At 48.9% G+C, this 26,018-nt stretch overlaps 2 protein-coding genes across 3 annotated transcripts in view; one reads left to right on the top strand and one right to left on the bottom strand.

Annotated features, from left to right (window-relative positions):
* DNAJC5 (DnaJ heat shock protein family (Hsp40) member C5) overlaps window positions 1–14,453 on the top strand; it is a 30,650-nt gene extending 16,197 nt beyond the window's left edge. For both annotated transcript variants that reach the window (XM_063404352.1, XM_063404353.1), the window contains exons 3-6: window positions 3,323–3,459; window positions 5,715–5,928; window positions 6,966–7,137; window positions 7,682–14,453. In XM_063404352.1, the coding sequence (XP_063260422.1) occupies window positions 3,353–3,459; window positions 5,715–5,928; window positions 6,966–7,137; window positions 7,682–7,785 (597 nt within the window). In that variant the 5' untranslated portion in view covers window positions 3,323–3,352 and the 3' untranslated portion in view covers window positions 7,786–14,453. The remainder of the gene's footprint in view (window positions 1–3,322; window positions 3,460–5,714; window positions 5,929–6,965; window positions 7,138–7,681) is intronic.
* Window positions 14,454–16,082: 1,629 nt separating this feature from the next.
* On the bottom strand, window positions 16,083–17,606 carry LOC134554375 (uncharacterized). The gene is made up of 3 exons (XM_063404920.1): window positions 17,599–17,606; window positions 17,103–17,310; window positions 16,083–16,665 (listed from the first exon to the last, which is right to left on the bottom strand). Exons 1-3 carry the CDS (start codon window positions 17,604–17,606, stop codon window positions 16,252–16,254), a joined length of 630 nt encoding a protein of 209 aa, XP_063260990.1. The 3' UTR covers window positions 16,083–16,251.
* Between the last annotated feature and the right edge of the window lie 8,412 nt (window positions 17,607–26,018).

Here is a 26,018-nt window from a genome sequence, read left to right as displayed (position 1 = left end):
GTGTTGTCCCAAGCTCCTGCTGTCTGTGTGAGCAGTGTCAGTACCTGCACCCTGTTCTGCCACACAGCTCAGCATGTTTTCCTGGAAAAATGTCTCACTGCCAACTTCCACTGAAATTCTTTGCAGCATCTTGCAGTGGATCAGATGGAGTTTAATTCCTCCTTCCCTGCTTCTGGCCACCACATCTGCTGTCACCCTTTTCAGTGCAGACATTCTTTGGGATGTTCTGTGAGTATTTAATTCCCTAAACTGGCAGAGAACTATTGATTTTCTTTTTTCTTGGCTGTAATAACACTTTGCCATTTTAATGAGTCCAATACAACTTCCAAAAGGGTCAGCACACCTGGCAGAAACTAAGGTATCACCAGTTTGATGAAACTTGATGGGATTCTTTTGGGAAGCTGAAAAGCAAATTAATGTTTGTAAGGTTGAGTTTTCCATGGATGTATTTAGAACATTAAGGCTGACATCCATAAATAACCTGCCAGGTTTAATCTGAGTCTTTTCAGTGAGGTGGTGCTGAAAGCAGTTGCCTGTTGTGGTGGAGCTGATGGAGGCAGGATGCTGTGGTACTCAGATGGTTAAACACTCTGCTGGTTAATCCAGGAGATTACCTTTCTCCAGAGCCTTCCCGGAGAAACCTCTTCAGGGCATCCTGCTTGGTTAAAAAAGGGAGCAGATGGCTTGTTGCTGCTGAACACAACAGTTTTTAAAAATACAGGGCAGCTTTCAGGACTGTGAATTAGAGCCACGTGTGAAAACAGCAGGAGAAATGACAGCGAGTTTAGGAAAACTCAGAATTTAAATAACTTGCACCTTTACTGTCTGTTTCACATTTAAAAAGCCAAAGGTTGCATTCCTGGTAATAATCTGTTCCCTTAAGTAAAGAGCTTCCCAATGAATTCCCATCACTGCCTTGTCCTCCACTCTTCTGCCAAGGCTAATGTGTCCACTTCATACCAGTTTGGAGAAATAAATGCTAACATCCCATCACACCAAGCTGTGGATCCCCTGCACTGTTCAGATGGAAGCAATTATGGATGCAGCAGTGTGGAATTGTATCCCTGTGCCTGCAGACTGATAGATACTGCCTGGGTCAAACTGAATTCATTTTTATTAAACAAATTGGCCCTAATTTAACAGTACAGATTTTGTTAAGCAGAACATGGTGTATGGCTGTGATCTGCAGCATCTGTCACCAAGGCCACGTTGGATTGATGTTACAGGAATCTTGTTACGCTTAAATAGAGCTGCAGCTCTTAGCAAAAATGTCCATAATGCCCTGGAAACTCTTGTTTGAAGCAGTATCTTCTTCACAAAGGCTAAATCAACATGTAAAATTCCAATCAGGATGCTTTTTTTAATTCCCCCTCCTGACTTCTCAGGTCCCTGTCCAAGAGCAGTAGTGACAGACACTCCTTGGCAGGGAGCTGCTGGCAGAGATTCGTGTGCTGGAGCTGCAGGGAGGTTCCTGGGGGGGTGGGAGGAAGTGATGGGCACAGAGCAGGAGGAGCTGAGCAGGGAGCCTGGGGAGCAGCAGGAGCAGGCTGGTGTGATTAGGTAGATTATCAGAGACACGTCAGGATCCTCAGTCTTTGACCTCAGCTCCTGGGCAGAGGGGGCTGGGAGGCTGCCTTTGGGAAAGGCTGGCGCAGAGGGCTGTGTCTGCTGTGTGCCTGGGTGGAGGGTTTCTTTCCTGAAATATGGTTTTCCTTTCTCTGAATCAGATTATATCCTAATAAGTGAGTTTGTGTTGTGTCTTGCAGCACTCAGTAATTTTCCTCCCATACAGAAAGCTTTTGGTACTGAACAGTGTCCTTGAAAAGAAAATATTTTCTCTCCCTACCCACTCATTCACCTTCCAGATTTGGGGTGTAGCTTGAATTTTTAGCCAAAGAATTAAAGTTTAGACAGTTTATTATTAATAGTAATAATTTACAGCCTCCTATAGGAAGCTTTAAGTTAAACTGGGTAGAATTGCCAAAGGCTTCTTGTAGGAGGTTAGATGAGAGTTTGGTTGAGCCGGTGTGTTCCAGTTAAAACAACTAGAACTGGTGCCTGGTGTTAAATGGATGTAGAGTCAAAAGAGGCCAAGTGAGGGAGAGAATCCACAGCAGGGTCTGAGCTGAACAAGACAGTGGTGATGTGTCTGTCCACATCCTTGTCACTTGGTCCCCCTCGAGTGGGTGTGACAATTCCCATGTGTTGGGAGAGGCAGAGGTGTGGTCACAGCTCCACCCAGGCAGTGCAGGGGGTGAGGGCTGAGGGCATTGCTTTCAGCCAGCCTTGTGAAAGCTGAGGTTATTAATTTGTTATACAAGACATAGGGTTAAATTAGAAAAGTCTGGTGCTTTAAATATCTTTTTCAAAGGCTGCATAATCTGGTGTGGGCTAATTGTAATGACATAATCCAAAAATAGCCTGTAGTCTTTTCTTGGATGCTCATCCTGGCTGCAGTTCTGCAGCTAAAGAACAGCAAAGCTGATCTCCTCAGGATGGGAAAGGGCAGAACCAGATCTGGTCCTGGCATGGCACAGGGGACACCTCTGGGGTCTGTCACGTTTGGATGTGGAGCAGGAGGTTAATCCGTGTGCAAGTAGCAGGATTTTAACTAGAATGCATGTTAAATGTTGGATCCACAATTTTAAATTATGACAGAGGGGATCTCCTCTCTGGACAGGCATTCCCTCTTTCCTTTTGGAATGCACAGGCTTGGTCACACTGGATTTGTCTAAGGGTTCTGTTTGACCTGGTGTTGCTGATAAGATGGGGGACTGCGATTTGGGAGTTGTGGGGAAGTGTTTTTTTTTGTTGTTGTTTTTGTTTTTGTGTTTGGTTTTTTTTAATGTAATTTCTGAAATAGAAAATACAAATAAAGTCAGTTAGTCCTATGCCGGTATAGTGGAAAAAGGCAGCCTCAACTGAACAGCAACTTCTCTGTTGCCATGTTGTTTTTATGGGTATTATCACAAATAAATTAACTTAAGACTAAGGAAGGAGATGAAGTGACTTGAGAGATGTGTTATGCAGTACATAGCTATAGCTGCACCTCAGTTTTTGATTTGGGATTTTTGGAAAGAAGAGTTGAGTAGATACAGTGGGGATTCAGGGTGGCTGGTGTTGTGCCAACAATGTAATAGTTGTTTTCACTGATAATTCACTGAATTTTATAACTTTTTACCTTCCTGTGTAAAGAACCTTTCGAAGCATATTTTATAAAAGCTGAATCTTGACGTGTAGACTCAGTTTTTGAGGACGATTTACTTCAAGACGTCTGTTGTTTCCTTTGCTTAAGTATTTCTTAATCTTTATTTTTTTGCAGGGGCCAGTTCTCTCCTCAGGTTAGCTCAAGATGGCAGACCAGAGGCAACGCTCGCTCTCTACCTCTGGGGAGTCGTTATACCACGTGCTGGGGCTGGACAAAAATGCCACTTCAGATGATATCAAAAAGTCTTACAGGTAAAGCTTCGAGTTTTACACCTGTCCCAGTAGCACAAATGGCTTTAATTCAGTGTTCAGCAAATGGTTAATTTATGTAGGAACCTCAGTTGGTTTATTTAGACCTTTTGCAAGGAAAATATGTGGGAAAAGCAGGTGAAAATGTGGTTGCTTCTTGCAAAATGGGGTGTGAAAACATGCCTAGGCTTTAAATTTTTCCATCTTGTATCTAGTAAGTTAAATCCTCAAATGCACAGTATCATTCTGAAAGGTCCTTGCCTAAATTTGAGCAGAATTTTAAGACTGTGATCAGAGTTAAACTCTTCCTGTTATACAGCCTTGTGTCTGTCTTAGGGGTACCACAGAGGTGCAGAACTGCCCTGCTGTCCATCATTTCCACTTCTGGCACAGGGAGATGGAGATTAAAGATACAAATAAGGATGAAAACAGAACATCAGTGATTACTTTTTCCTGGGATTTTGTTCAAGATTTCTTATTCTTTGTGGAGTTACTTATACTTTGTGGAGTTAGTTTAGAAGACGATTTTTTTTTCTGTGTCTCTTTCCTTAAGAGTTGGACACATGAATTGGCTTCATACTAACCAAATAAAAACTACAAAAAAGAGTCTTATGACATCTTCCTTTCCACATTGCCCCTAAATCTGCTTAAAGGCAGTTGCTGCTGTGACCAGTGCAATGTGTTTGGATTACACTAGGGGTCAGCATCATCTTTCCATGAGGATACTCACTGTCAAAATTGTTTTCCTTTAGTCTTTAACTTTTACCAAAGGTTTTCCCTTCCAAAGTTACATACTGATGGCAACTACGTGGTGAAGTCTAGGAATGAACCAGGTCCACAGATTCTCAAAAACTTGCTTTATCTTCCTAAAAGCTTTAAGTGGAAATTCGAATAGTTTATTTTCAAGCAACTGGAAAATAATTTTACTTTCCTGGGGGAAATACTGTGAGTTTTTCCTTTGGAGGAACAACCCCATGAGATCCTGGGGTGAAATGTAGCTGCTTCACACTTATCTGAACCTTGAGCTCATCTTATTTCCTCTGCTGCTCCTTTATCCTTTTCAGTCTGAACATCTTTTGCTGGCCTGGAGGCTGTGGCGTTTGTGTACGTGTAGGAAATAGGAAATAAAAATATTTAATTATTGCAGCCTGACTAAGCCCTTTCCAGGTTTATAAAACTTCCCTGTGATTATTTCAGCCCTCCCTGAGGCTGGGGCACAAGTGGCAGCCGTGGACATGATTTACTGGAGCAGCTTCATGCAGAGTGAAGTGTCCCAAGGGCACACTCAGGCTGGTTCTTAAATGCTCTGAGATACTTGCAGGCACATCCAAGTGCTTGCACACATGTTTGTTTTATGTTTGTCTAAACATTTCCCCACTGCAAAGCTGACATGTAATTGTCTGCAGACTCCTCCTGTGTTTCTCATATACGTGACTTTGTGGTCATTTTCTGCAGAAGGACAAGTACCTTTTGTGGTGAGGGAGAACTGCCAGCATGTGGCTCCGTGTCATTTTTCTACTTGGGAGCACGTATTTTCTCTTCATAAGGAGGTGTTCAGCCAGTTATTTCTACTGATGTCTGTAAATAGCATGGGCCATGTGAGAACTAGCACATTTATCAATGCTTTATCTGATTTTTTTTTGTTAGTTGTAAGAGATCTGGCCTGATTAGAGGAGGTACGTTGTGATTTCCTGATAACTCGAAACTCAGAAGTGTTTTCTATTCTAGCAAAGCTTGAACTGAAAAGTACTTTGTTCCTGCACAGGAATTGGTGAATTAACCACAAGTGATCGTCTGTTCTATTTTTATGTTCAGACATTGCAGAAGCAGCAGTTCAGACACTCTTCAAGCAGCTGTGGCAACTTGCTTGCTTTTATTTACTCTTTGGTGCTATACCTTAGACTTGTGGTGTGTCTTTGCTGTAGCAAGAGCAAAACTTACTGGTGGAAATTGCTGGAGCTGAGGATAAAAAAAACCCCAAGCCTATTTTTATTCAATGTCTCTTTATTTTTTTCCAGTGGATTTCTGAGGGTCAAATCCAACAGTCTGAAGTCAATCCTGTGAACTAAGCTAGACACTGCTGTAGCCTTTTATTATCATCTAAGGAAGAATCATCAGGGAAATTGAATCAGAGATGAAGGAAAACAGTTGGAACTTGAAAGTCTCCCTTGAGCAGCAGGCTACGGAATTAGAAAAAAAAGAAATCAAAAAAACAGGAAGCCAAACCCCAGGTTTTATTCTCTTTTTTCTTTCTGCAGGAAACTGGCATTGAAATATCATCCTGATAAAAACCCTGATAATCCAGAAGCAGCAGAAAAATTTAAAGAGATCAATAATGCCCACGCAATATTGACCGATGCCACAAAGCGGAACATTTACGATAAGTATGGGTCTCTGGGGCTCTATGTAGCAGAGCAGTTTGGTGAAGAAAATGTGAACACATACTTCGTGCTGTCCAGCTGGTGGGCAAAGGTAAATAAAAGGGCACAGGAGTTATTTTGGATTGGTATTGGAAACTCTTAGAGAGCTCCATTTGATAACTGTTCTTGGTTTTACCTTTGGAAATTGCTGAATTTCTGACCCTGGGTTAATTAACCTTCTTTTACTGTACTGTGATGTTGACTTCAGAAGTATTTTTCTAGGAAATTCGAGTGATACAGGTCTAATAAGCAAGACCTGGGTTACTAATTGAAGCTCTTGTAGTGGATGTAGGAGAGATGAGAATTTGGAGGGTGTTCTCTGGCAATATCTGGTCAGTAATTTTGCAGAATGAATCCTGACTGTGAACTCACAGAAAATCTCCTTACATTTCATTGCGTGGGTCCATTTTTGTACCCTTTGCCAGCATTGCCTCCACCTCTTGATTCCCCTAAGGAAGACAATAATTACATGACCATGCTGGTTTGCTATCTGTAAAATTATTTTTTTCCAACAATTGTGCAGTGGCCTATAGGAAGACTTTACTTTAGCCCATTGTCACTGTGATAAGCACCTGGCAGACCTGGCTTGCATGGAGCTGCTGTGCTCACATACTGGGAGCATCAATCCTCAGCCATGCCCACAGCCTTGGGCTGCTCCAAGTCCCTGCTGCAGGTACATCATGGCCTGTGCCTCAGCTGGTACAGCTTAGTCTTTTCCAGGGTTATTTATGCGAGTTACAGCCTGTCCTGAACTTTTGTACCCCTGGATTTTAGTACAGATGTGCTTATTAGACCTGTACCTTCTTCCAGATGCAGCAAAATAGTCCACTTAACTTAAATTGTAGAAATTATCTGAGCAAACCAGGCTGGCAGCATTCACCTCAGTGTAAAATATGGAGAGCCCTAGCCACTTTTGCACATAATTGGAATTATTTCTCAGTGATAAAGTACAAAGCTGTAGCTACTGACTTCTGCTTCTGCACTGCTGTGGTTTTGCTCTCTGATTCTGTATCCAAGTCTCACAAACTCTGTGGTCGTGGCACAGTAGACACAGGTTATGACTATTTCTGTGTTTTCTGTCCTCTGCAGGCCTTGTTTGTGTTCTGTGGGCTCATCACAGGCTGCTACTGCTGCTGCTGTCTGTGCTGCTGCTGTAATTGTTGCTGTGGGAAGTGTAAACCCAAACCTCCCGAAGGCGAAGAGCAGGAATTCTACGTCTCTCCAGAGGACTTGGAGGCACAGTTGCAGTCAGATGAAAGGGGTAGGTGAAACACTGTGAGCTCTCTAGGATGAATATCAGTCCCTGCCAGATGCTCAGTGAGCTGGTTGAGGAGAAATCAGGTCCTGGGCTGTGGATGGTGAGCAGGGAATGTTTGTGTCTTCATTGAACCTGGTGGGATCAGCTTCAGAGCAGTCAGTGACCATCGTTATGTTCCTTCCACATCCTAGGGTAACGTATAGACAGCCCTGTGGGATTGCAGAAAAGGTTTCTTGTACCCAAAGGTTGAAGGTGTAGAGCCTTGTGTATGCTCTGATGACATTTTTAATGGGCACTGCTGCGTGGTGGGTGAGGATCAGCTGCTTTTACAGGAAGAAGGAAATGTAATAAACATTCTACATGTGGAGCTGAGGTGAATACTGTTGTGTGCACACTGAAAATCAGGGAATTAATTAATGTCATGCTCCTAAATGAGTGTAAAATGGTTTTATCAGAGGGTTGTAGGGAGATGTGACTTGTGCTTACCAAAACATCCAGTGCTGTGTTTTTTCCTTGCTGTGCTAAGCCTTTTGTCTTCACTTTTCAGAGGCCTCAGACGCACCTATTGTGATACAGCCAGCATCAGCCACAGAGACAACCCAGCTCACAGCTGACTCTCACCCCAGCTACCACACTGATGGATTTAATTAAGTTAAGGAAACACTGTCATTAGAATGGATTTAAAAAAAAAAAATACATGGCCAACTCAACACTAGAATCATGAACATTAGAAGTAGAGAACGGGGAGGGGGAATAATTCTGCCACAGTAAGAAGGCAGCTTTCCAACCTGCCGAAATTATTTTGTAATCCCTTCAGCCTTTTGTCACCTTTCAGTGTCGTATCTCGAGGATACGTGAAGTGCTGTAGCATGCAGTATTTAAAGCAGTTTAGCTACGGTCTTATTTGTTTCCTTTCTTTGTTTTTTTTCTCCTGTTTTGTTTTGGTTTTTTTTTTTATAGCATGTATGGAGTTATGTTAAATGTCTGTGGTGTAACGTATTGAGTTGTCACAATATCAGTGCGATGGAGACATTCTGCATTTTAAGCAGCAGTACTGGCCTAAAAATGAGATTTAAAAAGTGTCACAGAAGCCACAGTTCTTCTGTACAGCTGAGCTGTCGAAGACCTTTAGAAGTTGAGGATTTTCATATGAGTGCAACAAACCAATTCTTTCATTCCTCCTTCTATTCCTGCGTTATTATCTAAGCAAGTTTACAAAGCCAAGAACCAAAAAATGCCAGTCCTGCAGAGCTGGAGTCCTCTCTAATGCTGGTTTTCAGCTTAAATAAATCTACCTTGAAAAATAAAAAGGGAGAGTTGCCAATCTTTGAACAGTGAATTGAACAGCTCATTGTGTATGAGGCGATCTCCAGTGACAATGGAACCAAAATCAACTGGGAATGGGCTCCTGTGGTGGTGGCAGTGGGATTTAAACTCCAAGCACAATTCTGTTTTGATTTGAGTTCAGTTGTTTTCCTGTAATGCTAAAGACCAAATAGTGCAGCTTTGTTTCTGAATGCATGAGAATCTTAAAGTGAAACTGGTTAACTGGCTCTCACTGAGCAAATGAGTCAAATGCAGACAGTAGCCAACAGCAGAAATGTTCAAAAACAATTGGTGTTTAAAAATTTGTTCTAATAATTTGAGACTTTTAATAGGCAAATGGAGTATTACATATCTTTTTTTAAAGCTTTTATAATACACTACTAACCCTTTAATTTTCTCATGGACATCTTTGTGGAGTACTTTAATAGATTTTTAAGAACAAACCACCTTTCTTTGTGTTTATATTGTATGATTTGCACAGTCTTGCATTTAGATTTGTTTACACCAGTGTTTCTCTTTTCCTTGGAACAACTATGTGGAAACCACTGAAAAGTTTCCTGTACTATTTTGAAACTAAATCAAGTCTGAAATCTGTTCTAGAAACTGTCGGTTTACTGAGGTTTAACTGTTAAAAAGGCATTTTAGGCAGCTGCTGAATTGCTGGTGTATTTTGTTGTCAATAGTCCTACTTTAGGTGATCCAGAGTCAGACCTAGAACAGCTCCAGAGAACCCACACTTGGCACTTTCAGTGGTTAATTACAGCCTGGTTAATTTTGATCATTACAGTTTTATATCACAATGCCTCTACTGTCCCTTGTACCCCCATCTCTCTTATCTGTCCCCTCTTTCTGTGGAGGGGCTCTTGGCACCTTCCCCTGTGTCTGCTGCTCCCTCACCAGCTCCAGGTGGTGCTTTGGGGCAGAGCAAAGATCCATTGCTCTGCACAAAGACCACCAGGAAAGGGCAGGGACCCAGAGAACTGTTCTGAATATATTTTCCTGCTGTGTTTGCATGAGCAACAAGGATAGAGCACGTGAAATCTGCCATGAAACCATGCTAAACGTGCTGGGTAGGAGAACATGTTCTCCGCATGGTTTCAGTGCTCAGTGAGGAGTGTTTGCACACCCAGACTTTGCTGTGGCTGTTGGTACAAGCACATATTTGCCTGCATGGGAGCTTGCTGCGGATCAGCATGATTTTAGTACCACATCCAGCCCCCAAAATTCCCCCCAAATCTGTTACTTTAAATTAATGGCTCAATTTCAGCAGCACAATCCTTAAGTCATTTCTTCTTTGCCCATAGTCCTTACAGACCTGAAATGTGGCGATTTAGTGCAAGATACTTTTGACTTTTCCTGAGTTGGATGACCTTGAGGACATTTGTGTATGATTTGGCTTGAGGTCCTTATTTAGTTAATGTCTTTCTTTGACCCCTTGGGACAAAAAGCCATTTTTAGGCTTAAACCCAATATAATTTTGTCTGTCCCTGTAGATTTTGCCTGAAGCCTGTTCTTGGTGTAGAATTGCACTCTGGAATATGGTGGGACATGTGCAGGCTTTGTCCTCTCCACATTCACTGGTTAAAATTGCCTATATCTGCAAATTGTGTTCTTGGTTAAAAAAAACAAAAGGTATTGAGGTCTTTTGGCTTTGTAAATGAGCATGGCTAATTGGAGCAAGTCAGTGAATGAGGAGGGGGCTGTTCCCTGGGAGCTGTTCCATTCCCTGTCCCTGTGTTCATCTCAGTGGAGATGGTTGTTTGGTGTTGCTCTGAAAAGCAGCTTTGCCTCCAGTGCTAGGGCCTGGAGTTGTCACTGTTAATTTGGAATAATACTCTTATTTCTTATCCTCTCTGGGCTGTTTCCACAGAAGTAGGGGGCTGGTGGGAAGTTGTGGCTCCAGGGTGTGTGGCACACCTGGAGTCACTCCACAGGCTCCTGACAAGGGAACTGAAGTGTGGGCAGCACATGAGGACCAGAAGCAGAACAGTTATCTGTGGGGAAAGATGACATCCAGGATAAGTTTGCAGTTTTAGTTCTTTGCTTAGCAAGGGATGAGTTTGGAGAGAGACTGCTTTTCTGTCGGTTCTGTCTGTGGGTGGTGTGTGAACAGGAAATTGGTCTGTTACATGCCAGAGTGATGTTAGATGCTCCAAGGGAAACCATTCCGAGATCTCAGTTACAGGGAATGATGGGAAAACAATTCTAGAGGAATATTCATGTTTTTTGAAGCTGTTTCAAGTTTGCCCATGTTACTGCCTAATCTGTGAATTTAGGATCATTGTGTATTAGTGAAGTTCTTCTTGAACTATGTAAGGAAGTGATTTAAACATTCATTCTTTAAAGCCAAAACCATATCATGGCACATAAGTACATTATTGCCCACTTTTCTCCTCTTGGAGGGAAGGTACCCGGGCTCTAACACAAGTTGCACTTCATAATGGCCAAGTAGAATCATAGTAAATGCAAAGTTCTATTGGGAATAATGGTTTAAAATCTGGCAGAGAAGCTCAGACAGGAATTCTGGGCTTGGGCGAGGGGAGCTGCAGCATCCCAGTGCTGCAGCCTGACCTGGCTTAGTGCTGAATGTTTCCCTCCAAAATCAAACCTGAGCACTGTCCATCTCTGTCCAGCGTGTTGCCAGAATTAAAACTTGAACTTGGATTTTATTTATTTATTTGTTTCTTTAAAGTTGTATCATTTGTACAAGTTGCCTGAGTCCTCCGTTCCAGTCATTCGGCCGCCTCCACCAGCTCCTCCAGCCTCTGCAGCAGTGATTTCCTTAGCACTTATAGCTCCATTGGGGTGAATCCCATCTGGAGAGCTGGTGTTCAGGATACTTATTCATCCCTGTGGTGCATGGAGAGCCATTCCCAGCTTAGGTGAGGAGGGAAAGCTGCTGCCAAGAGCTCTCAGGTGCCAGCTGTCCCTCCTGGTGCATGGAGCTGCTGGAAAAGGAGGTGTTGGATCTGTCCTGCCCATCCTCCCTAGGGATGGGGACATCCTAAACACACTGTACTGAAGGGGCATTGCCCTTAAATGCCAGTCTCATTTTGTTAGTGATTTTTGTAGGAAATTCTTAAATATTTATCTGTATATAAATTTATGTAAGACCTCAGTGGCGTCCCATAGGGTGTCGTTTTTTGCTGGTCCAATGCAGTGATGTTTTAGAGCCATGTTCCCTTTTTAGTCTTCTTTTTAGATTTGTAATCTTTTTAAACTGCTTTAGATATTAGCACTCCTAGTGTTCTTAAAGTGAGATCCTCTTGGAGGTTTGGAGGGGCAGAACGGAGGAGGAAGGCTTGGGCTTGGCACAGAACACCCAGTCCTGCAGCAGGGCTGCGGTCAGGGGAGTGCAGCTCTCCAAACCCTTCCTGTCAGCCTGTAAACACCTCACACAGGTGTAACCAGGGCAGGAGCCTGACAGAAGAACTGTTTGTGTCCCATCTGTGAGGCAGTTTAGTTGTGTGGGGGGACACCAATGCACTCTGAGGGGCTGTTCCAGAGCATTTGTACCACCCACGCTCCTTGAGAGAGGCACCTGCTTCTCTCAGCTACTTTGTGCCCTTCCTGTGGTGCCCTTTGATGTTTTTGTTGGTTCTGGATAATTTAGGAAATTTATGCTGCAGGTTTTTTGTACCCAGTGTACCAGTATCTTGGCATCATGTCTAACAGGTCACTCTGGCAGGGTGGTGAGGGCAGTTTTCAGCCCCCACCACGTGTCAGTAATTCCAAAAGGTGTTTAAATGCATTAATCTTGGAGCACGGAACCGTAACCCCCCAGTTATAGTTTATAGTGTCAGGTCAATATAAACTTCACATGCTTCAGCATCTGGTGCTGCTTCTCTGTATTCTAGTGGAGATCATCTAGTTTGTAGTGTTTCATTGCACCAACAGCTGCTTAAAATCTCTCGAAAGAATTGTAGCCAGTAGCTCACCAGGTGGCAGGAAATTTGTCAGTGTTCAGCTCCCGCAAGATCCACGGTCCCCTCCACGAGCTGCCTTTGGAAGCTTAGTGGGACTGTCTGGGACTCAGCAAGACTGCAATTCCCGTGTTCTTCCAAGAAGACACTTCCTTTACGAGGAGAAGCCGCGGGAGGGAAGCTGGCTGATGTTTGCACAAGCCAAATGCCACAAATCTGGAGGACGAACTTTCATTATGCCAATGTTACATGCACAGTTCATTTTGGTGTTAAAAGGATAGATGCTGGGAATTTCTGGTGGTTATATATATATATATGTATGTATATGTATAGAGGAAGCTCTTATATAAACTGGCTGTTCATTCCTGAGTGCCATTGTCTTCTGTGCTCCCTCTCCCAGCCCTGTGGGTGTTCTCTTGCAGTCTGTGAGCAGTTGCTTGTCAAACCATTCCAAAAATTTAACAATCTACTTGAATTCCATGAGCTGCCCCTTGTCCCAGCTCCTCTGGCTGGAATGGAGCTCTGCCTGCTCCAGCCTTCCTTAGGAGAGAAGGGAGACCTGGAGAAGGCACAGGGGCAGCTCTGGAGTGACTGGAACTTGTGCAGCTGGCATATGGGGTGTTCAGATGTGGTTGATGTGCTCATCACTGGAGCTGTGATAGAACACATGGATTTGGGTTTTTTTCCCTAGTTTTCACCACACTGGACTCCCTGGAGCGGGGCTGGGTGAGCTCACAGAGCAAGGTCCACCCCATGCTGAGGGCGTGGGCTGCAGCATCACGTGTGTGTATGTATGTATATATGCACATATGTATATATTTATACAACAGGTGTGCACCTTGGGTTTTTCTTTGGTGGTAAAAATGTGAGGTTTGGCTCCAAGTAGTGCTCTGAACTCAGCCAGACAGGGAAGGTGTGAGCTTTGTGTGGCCACAGTTGTGTTTCTTTGCTCTCAGCTGCAGGAAAACCCAAACCCAACCTGTGGGGTTGAGGGACTGGTGAGGACGTGTTGAGGGAGCCTGTTGTATAAATAAATGGGCCCTAGGAGTGGGAGAAGCAGCTCCTGCTCAGGGGGTTTCCTCATGAGCAGCATGGTGTTTGCACGGCCGGGCACTGCCCCTCCCCTTGCACGTTGGTTCCATAAGGACTTGGAATTGCTGAAATTCCTACACGTGAAGCTGGCAGTGATCCATGTGAAGGCACAACGGTTGTGGCTGATGCCTGTGTCCCCTCTAGCCATGCTGGATAGAGCCACCACCGTCCTCCTCCTCAGCCTGTTCCTGCCAGGGGCTGTTCCTGACACGCAGCACACCAGAGGTTCCTGCTTCACGGCAGAAATGGGGGAATACTGGGGAGATTTTTACTGCTGAAGTTCTGTTTGTGACCATCACGGCTGATGAACTCCAAGTTTGCCAATTCCAGACACGCTGTTTCCTCGCTGGATGCTGAGCTGATCGCTGTCATTCCTTCCTCCCTCTCATCCTACCGTTGCCTGCCTCGCTGGGGCGGGGTGTGGATGGGTTGGTTGGTGTCACTGCTGACATCCCAGGCGGTTTATGTTCATTTTGCATGTGAGCAGGGCCCTGAACTGTGTAATTCCTCATGGGATTTGGTTTCCTGGCCCCTTTATGGAGCCAGAGGGAGCTGAGGATGCCGGGAGAGACGCGCCTGCATTTGTACTGCACTTCAACTCGGGCGGGGGTGGGGGATAGAGGGAGCCCATCTTTAAAAAAGAAAAAAATAGTAAAAAAACCAAACCAAACCCACCACAATCGAAGTATAAACGCATCTGAGAAGCAATTATAATATAGACATATATCTATTTTGTTATGTTACTAAAGGACCATACTTTGAGTTGTCTGTAAGTAGACGTGGCTGTCTGAACTTTGTGGATTGTAACACTCGATACTACTGAGCTCCTGTACATACCCGCAGCGACGGCAGAAAGAATTATTTTCTGTTTTAGCATGGTAATTTGTGTCTTGTATGTCCAAATATAAACTAAAATAAAGATTGCTAAGTTATCGGAAACCACTGTTGTAAAATAAATGTTTTCAATGCAGAAATGCCCATCAGGTTTTTCTTTCTTTATTTGCACGCTGGAACTCGGCACGGAAGGGAGGGGCTGTGGGACAGGGTGAGGCTGGCTGAGAAGTGGGAGGTGGGAGAGGTCACCCATCCTTGGGATGGGCACTGGGTGCAGGGTCCCTGGGGCAGGAATTTCAGCCCCTCCCCTGTAGCCCTCCTGCACCCACCATGGGGTGTGGGCTGGTTTTGAGCCTTAAAGTCCAAAGATCTTCATGGGATGCTGGACCCTGGCAGATATTTGGGGTGTAAATGCGGGTTAGAGTTGTTGGTGGGGTGGGAATTGTATGCAGGGCTGAGGGAGGCAACAGAGGCTGTCTCTGCAATAAAAATACCATTTTCTGGAGAAACTCCGGTTATTGGCACAGGGTTTGCTCCTGGTGTTGCTGGTGGAGAGAACGAAGATGAGTGGAAGATGTGCTGAAGGTGCCATGAGACTGATCCAAGCCAAGGTGGGGACCAAGGCAGGACAGATCTGTCCTGCCCCAGGCCCGTGGTGACTCCGGGGCTCTCCCTGCTGCAGCCACCAGCGACTGTTCTGACTCTGGGATTATTCATTTTAGAAAGGTGAGTTCCGCATTTGGTGGAGGTAGGCACAAAATCGTGTTTTAACTCGGGGTTGTCAGGTTGGACAGGGCTTTGAGCAACCCGATCTAGAGGGAGGTGTCCCGGCCCATGTTGCCCAGGCAACACCGAAGCTGCTGGGGCTGAGCAGACCCTCTGGAGAGGCAGGAGTGGAGTGCAGGGTCAGGCCAGATTGGGTTCAAAGCTGAGACCAAGCTCAACTCGGGCATGTGATCCTCAGCACTCCCCTGCACTCCTGTCTTGGCATGGTCTGATCTTTACTGTGATTTCTGTCCCAGCCCCACAAGTCTCTGCTTCCTCACTGTCCCCTCTGATCTCCTCAGGGTGCCAGAGGTCCTGTCCAGCCCTGTGCCCATCCCTGTGTCAATAACCCAAGGCTGGGATGGCTGAGCTGCCCTGGGGAAGGATGTTGACCCCTTCCAGTCTGCAGAGTGCAGGGCCCTGGGACGATGTTCCTCTTTCCACCACTGTCAATGCCTGGGGGCCTTCCCAAACCCACTTCAGCCCTGCCAAGCCTGGCAGTGGACTGTGCACAGCTTGGGGTGGGAATGGCTGCTCTGAGCTCAGGGCTGTGATTGCAGGAGGGGGATGGAGGTGAGGGGGGTTCCGTGCCCCAGAAAGGGCCCAGCTTGGGGAGGGGGGCACCTCTGGGGGGGCTGCAATGCTCTTGCTGCCAATGTTACACACAGATGCTCATCTTCCTCCAAGAAGGGCCAAGCTTAGGTGTCACTAAACCTCGTCCCAAATCCCCAGCTGTGACACAAAAAGGTGCAGACTTGCCGTAAAGTTAGGAAGCAGCAGGTTTTGGAGCCATTCACAGGGATACTGGAGAAGCCCTGGTTGGGTCTCAGGGTGCAGCTTCCAGCCGGGGTGGCACTACCTGCTCAGAGCTCTTTATGCGGATGTTTTTCACCCAAGGACGCATCTGGGATTGCTCTGGTGTTTTTGGGGAGACCTGGTTCGGGTCCACAGGTTTGTGACAGCGGGGAAGCATAAGAGCACAGCAGCAGGGCAGGTACGACTGTGACTTTAATGCACAACAGTGACACGCGGGACGCAGCGACAGGAACACTGCCAGGCAGGGTGGGGACTCCCTGGGCACGGCTGCAGCCCACAGCATCCCCCCGTTCTCCGCTCTGCCGTGGTGTCTTGTTACGGGGTCGGTCTCCTTCATTCCCCCACCTCCAACGACCCTCCCTCATTTCCCTATACTCTGCAGCAAGAGCTTATTGCTGAGCGCCTTCTGGGCCAGTCTCTCCTCCCGGGACATTTCCAGGAACTCGCGCAGGAGGTGGAAGGTGAGATCCAGCGAGTTGGGTTTTCCGTCTCGCCTCTTGCCGGTTTGCAGCGCCCGCCGGGCTCGGGCCGGGGTGGGCTCTGCCCCATGGAACTGGCACAGTCTTTGGGGCAGGGGATCCGTGGCAGGGACCGGCGGTCTCGGGGCTCCCATCCAGGGCTCCCAGGTGAGTTGAGGGGCCAGGGTCAGCCTGCGGGACGGACCCCGGGGCCACTGCAGGGGGGAGCAGGTCTCCGAGGGCAGGAAGAGCAGGACGAGGACGGAGGCAGCTGAAATCATCCTGACCCGCATCGCAGCCACTCCGGGGCCAGAAGCCTGCAAGAGCAGCCCCCCCCCACCCCGGACCCCCACATCCCCCCGCTGCGGTCAGGGGTCACTGGAGGGGCTTCACCCTGTTGGGGACCCCCTCCCCAGGGATGAAATTCCCTGTGGATGAAGCCCCCCGGGACAGGATCCCCACACCTACCGATGGGAATCCCACCCCTCGTCCCTTGGACAGAACGCTTCTGAGGACGGGACCCCGCGCTGGCTAGGATCCCCCACCCGGGGACGTGACACCCCTTCTCCCAGGACGCGTCTCCCCGCGGGCATGGGACACCCTCGGCAGGCGGGACGGGACCCTCCAGGACCTGGGACCCCCTTCGAGGGGACACGCCCCCTCCCACCCCGGGACCAGACACCCCCAGGCTCGGGGTCCCCCTCCTTGTGCCGGGGCCCCGGGGGTGTCGGTCCGGTCCCCGTGCGGGTCTCACCGCTCTCGGGCGCTCCGCCGGCTCCGCTGCTCCGCAGGACGCGCCGCTCCGGCCCCGCGCTATATAGGGGCGGGGGAGCCACGTGATGGGAGCGGGGCCGGGATCTGTCCGCGGTGCTGAACGGGGGGAGCGCCGGGGGGACCGGGGGGCGGGAGGGGACAGCCCGGGGGGCACCGGGGAGTGACAGTCGGGGGAACACGGGGGGAGTCTGGGAGAGGGACACACGGGTTCATGGGCATGTGAGTCCGGCTGGTGTGTGGTGGGGGGGAGTTTTGGGGGCCCTGGGGGTGTGTGGGGCGTGCAGGGGTGTGTATGCGAGCGGGCACAAAGGTTTTGAGGGGCGTTTCTCTGTGTGTTGCGGGTTTGCGGGTTCGGGAGGTGAGGGACAGCTGGGAGGATGGGAGGGCTGTGTGAGTTCATGAGTGTGCACGGCAGACCCTCTGTGTGTGACGGGGTGCCTGGGGGTGCAGCAGGAGCCGCCAGCCGAGCCCCGCACTCCCGCATTGCTCCGGGTGGTGTTTCCTGGCACCTGGGCCCCGGACACCCCCATGGAGCCCGCGATTCTCTCGGGGCCAGGTGTGCCCATGGCACAGGGGCACGCCGGGGCACACACGCGTGTGCGGGCTCGGCCCTGGGCTCCGCAGCGTTTCCCGTGGCAGGGAAAGTTTCCCCGATGGCTCCTTCGGCAGCTGTTTGGCGAACGCAGCCCCGGCTGCCTCCCAGCTCCTCCCAGTGATCCCGCTCCTGCTATCGCACAGATGAAAACTTCACTGCAGAAGCAAAATGCGCCTCTGGAGCACGATTTTCCCCCTTTGACACAGCACAAAGGCATGTTCTTCTCCCGGCCTGATCCTACCACAGACACACCTGGGAGTGCATCCCGGGATCTAAGGGAGCCATGTGAGGTTTTCTCATGGAAATTTGCCTTTCCCTGTCTACCTGCTGGAGCCTCCATGGCCTGGCCCTCAGAGCTCAAAAATTACTTCCTCCACCTTGCAGAAGCATTGCTGTCTCTAAAACTAAAATGCCCTCCTGAGGAACAAACTTTAGGGAAGGGGAAAAAACAAACCAGCCCACATTAGGTAGAACTTGGATGAATAGCAATAACCCCTCCCATCCTCCTCCATGGCAAGAACCACACGAAAAACAAGGGCTTTGCAGAGTTCTGAGGGCCACTGGAAAGGGCTCAGGAGGTCTGGGGGGGTGGCAGGCCGGGGGGTGGCCCTAAGCCCCTCAGGTGCAGAATAACTCCCAGCAGCAGCAGAGCAAGCACTGGGTGGGCAGGAAGGGGGAGCAGCTGCCTCCTGCTGGCTTTCTGAGGTTTTAAAGTCTTTCTCTTCACTGAATCATCGAGATCCTCTCTCATTTCCAGTGCTTCACCTGAGCCTGCTTTTCTCCCCATCCCCATGCGTGACCCCATGCTGTCCCCTACACCGATACCAGTGCCGAGCCTGGCCCTGCTGCACTGCCAGGAGCGCTGCCTGCAGCTCCTAGGGCATCCCCACACCTGCTGGGGGCTGAGGGCAAATAGACCCCAAAATCCCATGAGGAGATGAAAGCAGCTCCACCAGTGACTGGAGCCCAGCATGGGGAATGGAGCTGCCTCTCCTTTGCTGTCTGCCTGCTCGTGGGGGCTCCCAGCACGGTTTTAAATCTTCTTAAAGTCGTTCCAGGACTTGGCAGGTCCAGGGGGTCCACCTCAGAAATTTTGGCTGCTCCCCTGCATGTGGGGCTTGGCTCTTTCTTAAAAGTTCTTTCTACCCCATCTCCTGGGGCTGCTCTGCAGAAGCAGCACTTGGAGGGGTCAGGGGCTGCGGCAGGGAGAGATGCAGCAGGAGGGGCTGGTGCCCAGAGCTTCACTCAGGGGGCTTTGGGCCTTGTCTCAGCAGAGTGAGCCCGTGGCTCTGGGCAGATTTCTGCTCCTGCACTGCCAATGGCATGGCCAGCAGCAGGCACAGAGAGAGGCAGATCAGTTCACCCCTTGCCCCTGTGGCCTGCACTGTGGCTGGTAATGTTTTACACTGTTTATCTTTAGGATTAGTCATTTAATTGTAGGAAAGACAGTGATTCTGACAAGTGTATCTCGGACTTGTGTTTTATTTAGAAAACTCACCCTGAAAGATAAAAAATACACTTTTCCCCCTGCCCCCTGCTCCCTTCATAAATTACTGACAAATCCAGCACTGATGGGCCCTGTGCACTGCCTGGGGATTCATTATCGTCACTTTTAGGGCTGTCACTCTCTCCTCCTCTAGTCAGGAATGTGAGGAGAGCTGTGTTAATGATGCTTTCAGGGATGCCAAACTCACCCCTGGACTGCGCTCACTGCACACGGAGGCACAGATCCGGGTGGCAGTCAGAGAGGTTCCTAATTAGGTACTTTTGATACTGGAGCCTCCTGTCACATGAGCAGCAACTCACACAGGGCAGCTGCTGCATCACCAACCGTGGCAACTTCAGCACTAAGGTGTGGCTGAGCTTCCAGCAGCTTCTCCTGAGGAACAGCAGGGATTTGCCGGCTGCTTTCCTCCCTTTGCTCCTTGGGGGCTGACACCCACTCTGGCCCTTCCCCTTCCTCACAAACAGCTGTGCCGGGGTGCAGATGAAGCTCTGGTGTCCCCCTGCTGTGCTTCTCCATGTGCTGGGTGGAGGCAGCGGTGGGGTTGATGGGGGCCAGCGCTGCCCGTCCCGCTCTGGAGAAGGCATCTCATGGGCTGACGAACCTGAGATTGACCCTGATGTTTCACCATTCTCAGGTTAGACAGTCCTCGAGGTGCCCCTCAGCTGGGGCAGCTGCCAAACCCCCTGCCACGTGCCTTGTGCCTCACCCCGTCTGCTTGCCCAGATCTGCCAGCCTCGGAGGAATTTGGAGATGACAAAGAAGCAGCCCCTTGGCTCTGTGTTTATGATGGGGTCATCGGTGGGACCCACCCAAACCTCCTCACAATGCCCTGCATGCTCCCAGGGAATCAAGGAATCACAAAACAGGGCTGGAAAAGCCTTCTAAGATCACCAAGCCCAACCATTCCCTCAGCATGGCCAAACCATGTCCCCAAGTGCCACATCCACACTTCTTTTAAATCCCTTTGGGGGTGGTGACCCCACTACTGCCTTGTGCAGCCTGTTCCACTGCTGGACAACTCTGTTGGTGAAGAAATTTTCCCTAATATCCAAAATAAACCCTTCCCTGGTGCAATTTGGGGCTATTTCCTCTCATCCTGTCACTTGTTACCTGGGAGAGGAGACCACCCCACCTCGCTACACCCTCCTTTCAGGGAGTTGAAGGAAAAAATGAACATTAAAAGCTTATCAATCAAAATGAATGAACTTAGTATGAAATTGAAGGGAAGGGTTTTCCCACTGAGAAGCTCCATGCAAGAAGTGAGCGAGCCTGGAAAGCTGTCACAAAAATCACAGCCAAAGGAATCTGTAATGTGTTTTCCACCCCTTTCTGGATTTCATACTTTGTTTGGGTCCAAATACCCTCTCACTTCTGTGGTAGGGACTGAGCCAGATGCATCTCTGAGTACTACACACACAGCCAAGACTATTCAATGGAGGGACTCTGGATTTCCTTCAGAGAAAAGGAAGAAAAACCTTTCTGACAGGAACAAGGGAATTGTGGAACCACTGCCCAGCTTTACCTTCTCCAATACCTCCATTGGAAATCTGAGCAGCTCTGGGAGATGTTAAGGTTATACTATGGGCTTGCAAAGATGAAAAAGAGGAGGAAAAAACCAATTAGAATTTTTTCCTAGCAAGGTGAAGTTTGGTACACAGAATAAAGTATGGCAGAATCCTCTCAATTGACCCCCAGAATAACAGTGGAAAATATTTCCAAAATTAATCAGGAATAATTTGCAGAAGGAAGAAAGAGAAGGTGCAGGGCAGTGCCTGCCTTACCTGTGAGCCCAGGACCAGCTCCCCTGCACCGCTGCCAACCCTGGCCTCTCTGGCCTGCTCTCCTCCCTCTGCCACCCCCAAGCTGTCTTTTATGGCCTTTCTTGTCACCCAGCTGAGCTGAGTGGGGCCACAGCGAGCTGCCACGTTCTCTGCTGGCTTCCTGTTTGCTCACCGAGCGGCTGCGGTAAAATTTCCATTACACGCTGGACAGGCAGGGTGGTGGAGACAAGAGAGGCAAAAAATGAAACCCCAACAGGACTCTGTGTTTTAGTGGTTCTCTCAACTCTTTTGAAAATGAGAAAGTGCTGTTAGATGGAGACAGAGGTGAGAAGGGGTGTCCTGGCTGTGGGAACTGCAGACCATCCTTCAGTCTCAGTCCAGCTGCTCTGGGTTCCCCCAGGGGATAGAGAGGTCCTGCTCCTCAGTTCAACAAGAATATCCTTCTTCCCCTTCTTCACCCCAAAAAAATGTCTCCCAAATGCTGCCTCACTGAATGGAGCCACCAGAAAAAGCTCTGTCCTGCTCTGACCAGAGGCTGTGGGGTTGTCTGCATCCGGCTTCACTCTGCCTCAGCCAGCAGATCCTCCAGCTATGCACAGCCCTGAGAGGAAAGATCTAGAGGAGAGCAATATATTTCGATCTTTCATTCATCCTCAATGTGTGCAGAAGAGCCATTTTGGCTGTAAAATAGAGGAGGGCAAAGGGAGAGGAGAAAAACCTGCCTGCCATGAAAATATGGAACCTGTCAAAGGAGATCCAAGCCCATCTGGAGCAGTGTCTCTTGGACCGGAGGGGGAAGACCCCACAGCTGGAACAAGATGAGTTTTCAAGTCCCTTCCAGCTCCTCGTGGGATTCTATGATTCAACAAATGAAAATTGAAGACTCACTGCAATGAGCAGGGACACCTTCCACTATCCCAGGTTGGCCCAAGCTCTGCCCAACCTGGCCATGAACATTTCCAGGTTTGGGGCAGCCACATCTTCTCTGGGCAACCTGTGCCACGGCTTTGCCACTCTGACAAGGAAAAATTTCTTCCCAGTGTCCAATCTAACCCTGCCCTCTGTCATTTCGGAGCTGTTCTCACTTGTCCTGTCATCTCATGCCCTTGTTCAAAGGCACTGAGGTCAAATAGTCTTTTAAATATCTCTGGTGTTGCTAAATGCCTCTGTGATGAGTGAGCTTGGCCAAGGATCACTCTAAGCAGCAGATGGCTGAGATGAGTTTGATTTAAGGTGCTGCTGAGAAAGTTTCCAGTGGCACTGGGTAAATACCTTCATGCATGGCCTGTCAGATATATTGGCTGATTGCTGTGCACAACACTGCTCATTCAACAGCTTCAAAATACTCTATTTTTCACTACCATTTCCATATTAATTTTTGAAAACCTACCTCTGCTAACAGAGCAGAGTGTTTGATGCCAGCCCTGACAAACCTCCTTGTTTATGATACATGGAAATTCAGCATTTTCTAAACAATTGGCCAAGATTGTGCCCTGCAGAGCCATGGGCTGGACATGCCAGGTCTTGAAGGTCTGGAGGGCTATGACACACTGCTCTCCCAGAGCAGGTCCAGGAGGTGACCTTGACAGCACAGCCCACTCCTGCAATGAACCACCAAGTTCTCAGATGAGTGCTGGGGCCAGCACGCAGGCTTCAGCTCACGAGATCTGTGTCTTTCTGCACAAATAGGAATCAAGCAGGTAACAAGTTCAAAAGGAAATTGAATTGTGGTTCTGACCCATTGTTCCCTTGGCTCCTTTCCAGCCCTAAAAAGCCCACAAGAGGGGCAGCCCCCAGTGCTGGAGCTCCGCATACCATTACCTCAGGCAAGGAGAGATTTCATCCGTTTCAGAGAAAACTGAGCCCATCTGCTGCAGAAAGAGAAAACAACCCGAAAGTCCTCGTCTCAGGTGTTCCTGCCTCGAAATGACTGTGGTTGCCTTTTGATGGTCAAGCAGACATTGTTCGCCTTCTTTTTTCTGTTGGCTTTTTTTTTTTTTTAAACCACTTGGATCTATTTTTAGTGACGAGAGGATGGTGCTCAAGAGGCTCTGCCGTGGGTCAGATGAGTGTGGGTTTGGGTCACTCTGGATGCCAGGCAGGAAATGAAGCACATCTGGTCCTGGTGGTCCTGCCATGGGCAGTGGGGCCCCAGAGATGGTGGGGGTCTGCAGGTGCTGCTGAGAGCAAGGGTTCCACATAGAGGGTTTGGGATTGTGGTGATGGCAGGAGGATGAAGACACTGCCAGAAGAGGAGGTCCTGCCATGGGAGGTGGAACCCCAGCGATAGCAGGGGGCTGCAGCAGAGCCCCTGGGCACTTTGTGATAGCAATAAATCAAATACTTTTGGTGGGTTTTTTCGTGGGTTTTTTCTTTTTATTTTTTTTGGTCTGATTTAATGAGACACCTGGAAGTGTGGTTTGCAATGAGAAAAAAGATTTTTTTTCTCTTTCAGTCCTTTTCTCCAGTGTCTCCATGTTGTGGAGGAAGCATTAAGGGAGTGTTGTCATTTCCCACATGCTCCTGGCTGGGCTGGTCAACAGCAGGTGGGAGCTGGAGCAGTGCCTGTCCTAGTCAGGGTCTGTGCAGCGCTGGGCTCAGCCATGCTCAAACCCCACCACTTTTGTGCTTTTTTCAGCTTGAAAACACGGCCTGGCGGGGCAGTTTGGGCTGGTGAAGAGACCTGCTGCATCCCCCACCCTGCAGTAACACAGCCTGGTGGCCGGGACTGCTCAGAAAGCCTTAGATTGATATCTTGGCAAGAAAAGAGTGGTTTTTGTTGTGTTCCACCACCCCAGCCCAGGGCCAGCCTGGCCTCAGAGCCTCCGGCTGAGGGGGCAGTGAGGCACAGGCAGAGGGGAGGGAAGGAGCCACCTGCCGCCCACGCAGTGTTTCCGACGTGGTGTTTGCTACCAGAAGTTTGTCACAAACAAAAGAAATTCTGTCTTGCAGCCCTGAAACTAAATTTGGTGTGATAGTGCTGGTAATGGCGGTGTGAGGGAGAGGAATGTGGCGGGCTGACAGGGTGGGTGAGCGATCCAAGATGGCGCCGTGGCGTGAGGGCAATGGCGGCAGTGGGGGTGGGAGTCACCAGAAACAGCGTTTGAGCAGGAAGAATCAGCCGTGGTTGCTTTAAGCAGAAACAGAGTGCGAGGAGAGAGGATGGCTCCATATATTCCAGAAGCAGGAGCAGCCCACAGGGTGGGAAGGGAGGTGATGGCTCCATGTTTGCCAGTGGCAGGAGCAGCTGCCCAGTGGGAGCTGCTGGTGTGGGCACTGGGCTGGTTCCCTGAAGCAAAATAATCACAGAAGCATAGAATATGCTGAATTGACCCATGGAATATGCTGAAGAGACCCATCAGGATCACTGAATCCAGCTCCTGGCCATGCACAGGACACAAAGCCACACCATGTGCACAAGAGCCTTATCCAAACCCTTCTCAAATTCAGACAGACTTGGTAGTGCAGATTCCAAGTAAAAACGTGGCTCTGTTGGGGAAAGTGTAGGTCTGAGGCAAAACAGGGATCTGCTAAGGAAAAATGGCGACTCCACCATTGCCCTGGGTTGCCTGTTCCAAGGTCTGAGCATCCTTTCAGTGAAGACATTTTCCCTAATACCCGTTTTAAACCTCCCCTGACACTATTGTTTCCTCTTGTCCTGTTGCATGTTACCTGAAGGCAGACACCAACGGTGCTGGGGGAGAGGAGATGCTTTGCCCCCCAGAGTAAGTGACGTGGATATTCCATCCCTGGAAGCATTCAAGGCCAGGTTGGGTGGGGCTCAGAGCAACCTGGTCTGGTGAAGATGTCCCTATCCATGTCACGGTCTTCCATGGATGTGGTGACCCACTGCTGCTGACCTGCTGCTCCAGCCTAAAGCCCCTGTGCCTGCCTGTCCTCCCGTGCTTGTGCTCATGAGCTCTCCTTCCACCCACACAGGGAACTATTTTTAGCAGACACTAATCAAGTGTCAGTGTTGGCTCTGAGCGCGGCTTTCGATGGAGGGCTCCTTCTTTCACCAAGTGCTGGCAGGAACTTGGGTGTGTGTTTTCTTTTAAATCTAGTTGAGAATTTGCACAATGTGCCGCAGAGCAGTGGCAGTTATTTTGGGCTTGTCACACCCAAGCCCACACTGAGTGATCACCAGGTGGCTCTCCATTTTGGTGAGGGCATGGCAGAGCATCCCCCTCCCAACTCCGCGCTGCCAGCAGCACCTGCTTGCCTTGCCTGACCTCTCAGGAGCCGGCTCCAAGCCAGGGATACCCAGACAAGAGGTAAGTTTGCTCAGTTTGGGATGTTTATCTCCTGCACAAAGGCGTTGGGTTGGTACTTCGAATCCTGCAGGAAAGAAAAATGCTCCATGTTCAACTCCAGAGGTCACAGCCTCCTCTGGCTGAACCCCCTGGTGTGGGGCCAGCTCCCCTTCCAGTGAGGTCACCCTGCTCTGCTCACTGTGTCCCGGGTCAGACATGGGACCTGCTCTCACCATGTCTTGAGCAGCTCAGATTCAGCAAGAGCTGGGGTTGGGGTGAGCTGTTTCACTTTGGCTGCTGAACTCACAACAGGCACTCGGTGCTCCTTCAGCTGTGTGACATGATCTGAACTTCACAGAATTGCCTCAGTTAGATGTTATCCTTGTTATCCACAAGGATCATTGAGCCCAACTCCTGGCCCTGCACAGGACACCACAACAATCCCATCATGTGCCTGTGAGTGCTGTCCAAATGCTCCTTGAGCTCTGGCAGCCTTGGGACTCTGACCACTGCCCTGGGGAGCTTGTTTTAATGCCCAATCACCCTCTAGGAGAACCTTTTCCTAATATCCAACTTAAAACATCCCATGACACAGCTCCAGATGTTCCTTCAGGTCCTGTCTCTGGTCATAAACAGAGATAGGTGCCTGCCCCTCCATTTCCCTCAGGAAGAAGCTGCAAACCCGACAGTTTCTTCCCTCAGTCTCCTCCAGGCTGAGCAAACTAAGTGAACTCAGCTGCTCCTTGTATGGCTTTCCCTC

Source organism: Prinia subflava, chromosome 8 (genome assembly GCF_021018805.1).
Source record: "Prinia subflava isolate CZ2003 ecotype Zambia chromosome 8, Cam_Psub_1.2, whole genome shotgun sequence".
NCBI lineage: Eukaryota > Metazoa > Chordata > Aves > Passeriformes > Cisticolidae > Prinia > Prinia subflava.
The sequence above is the reverse complement of the archived record's forward strand: the minus strand, read 5'-3'. Positions and strand labels throughout refer to the sequence as shown.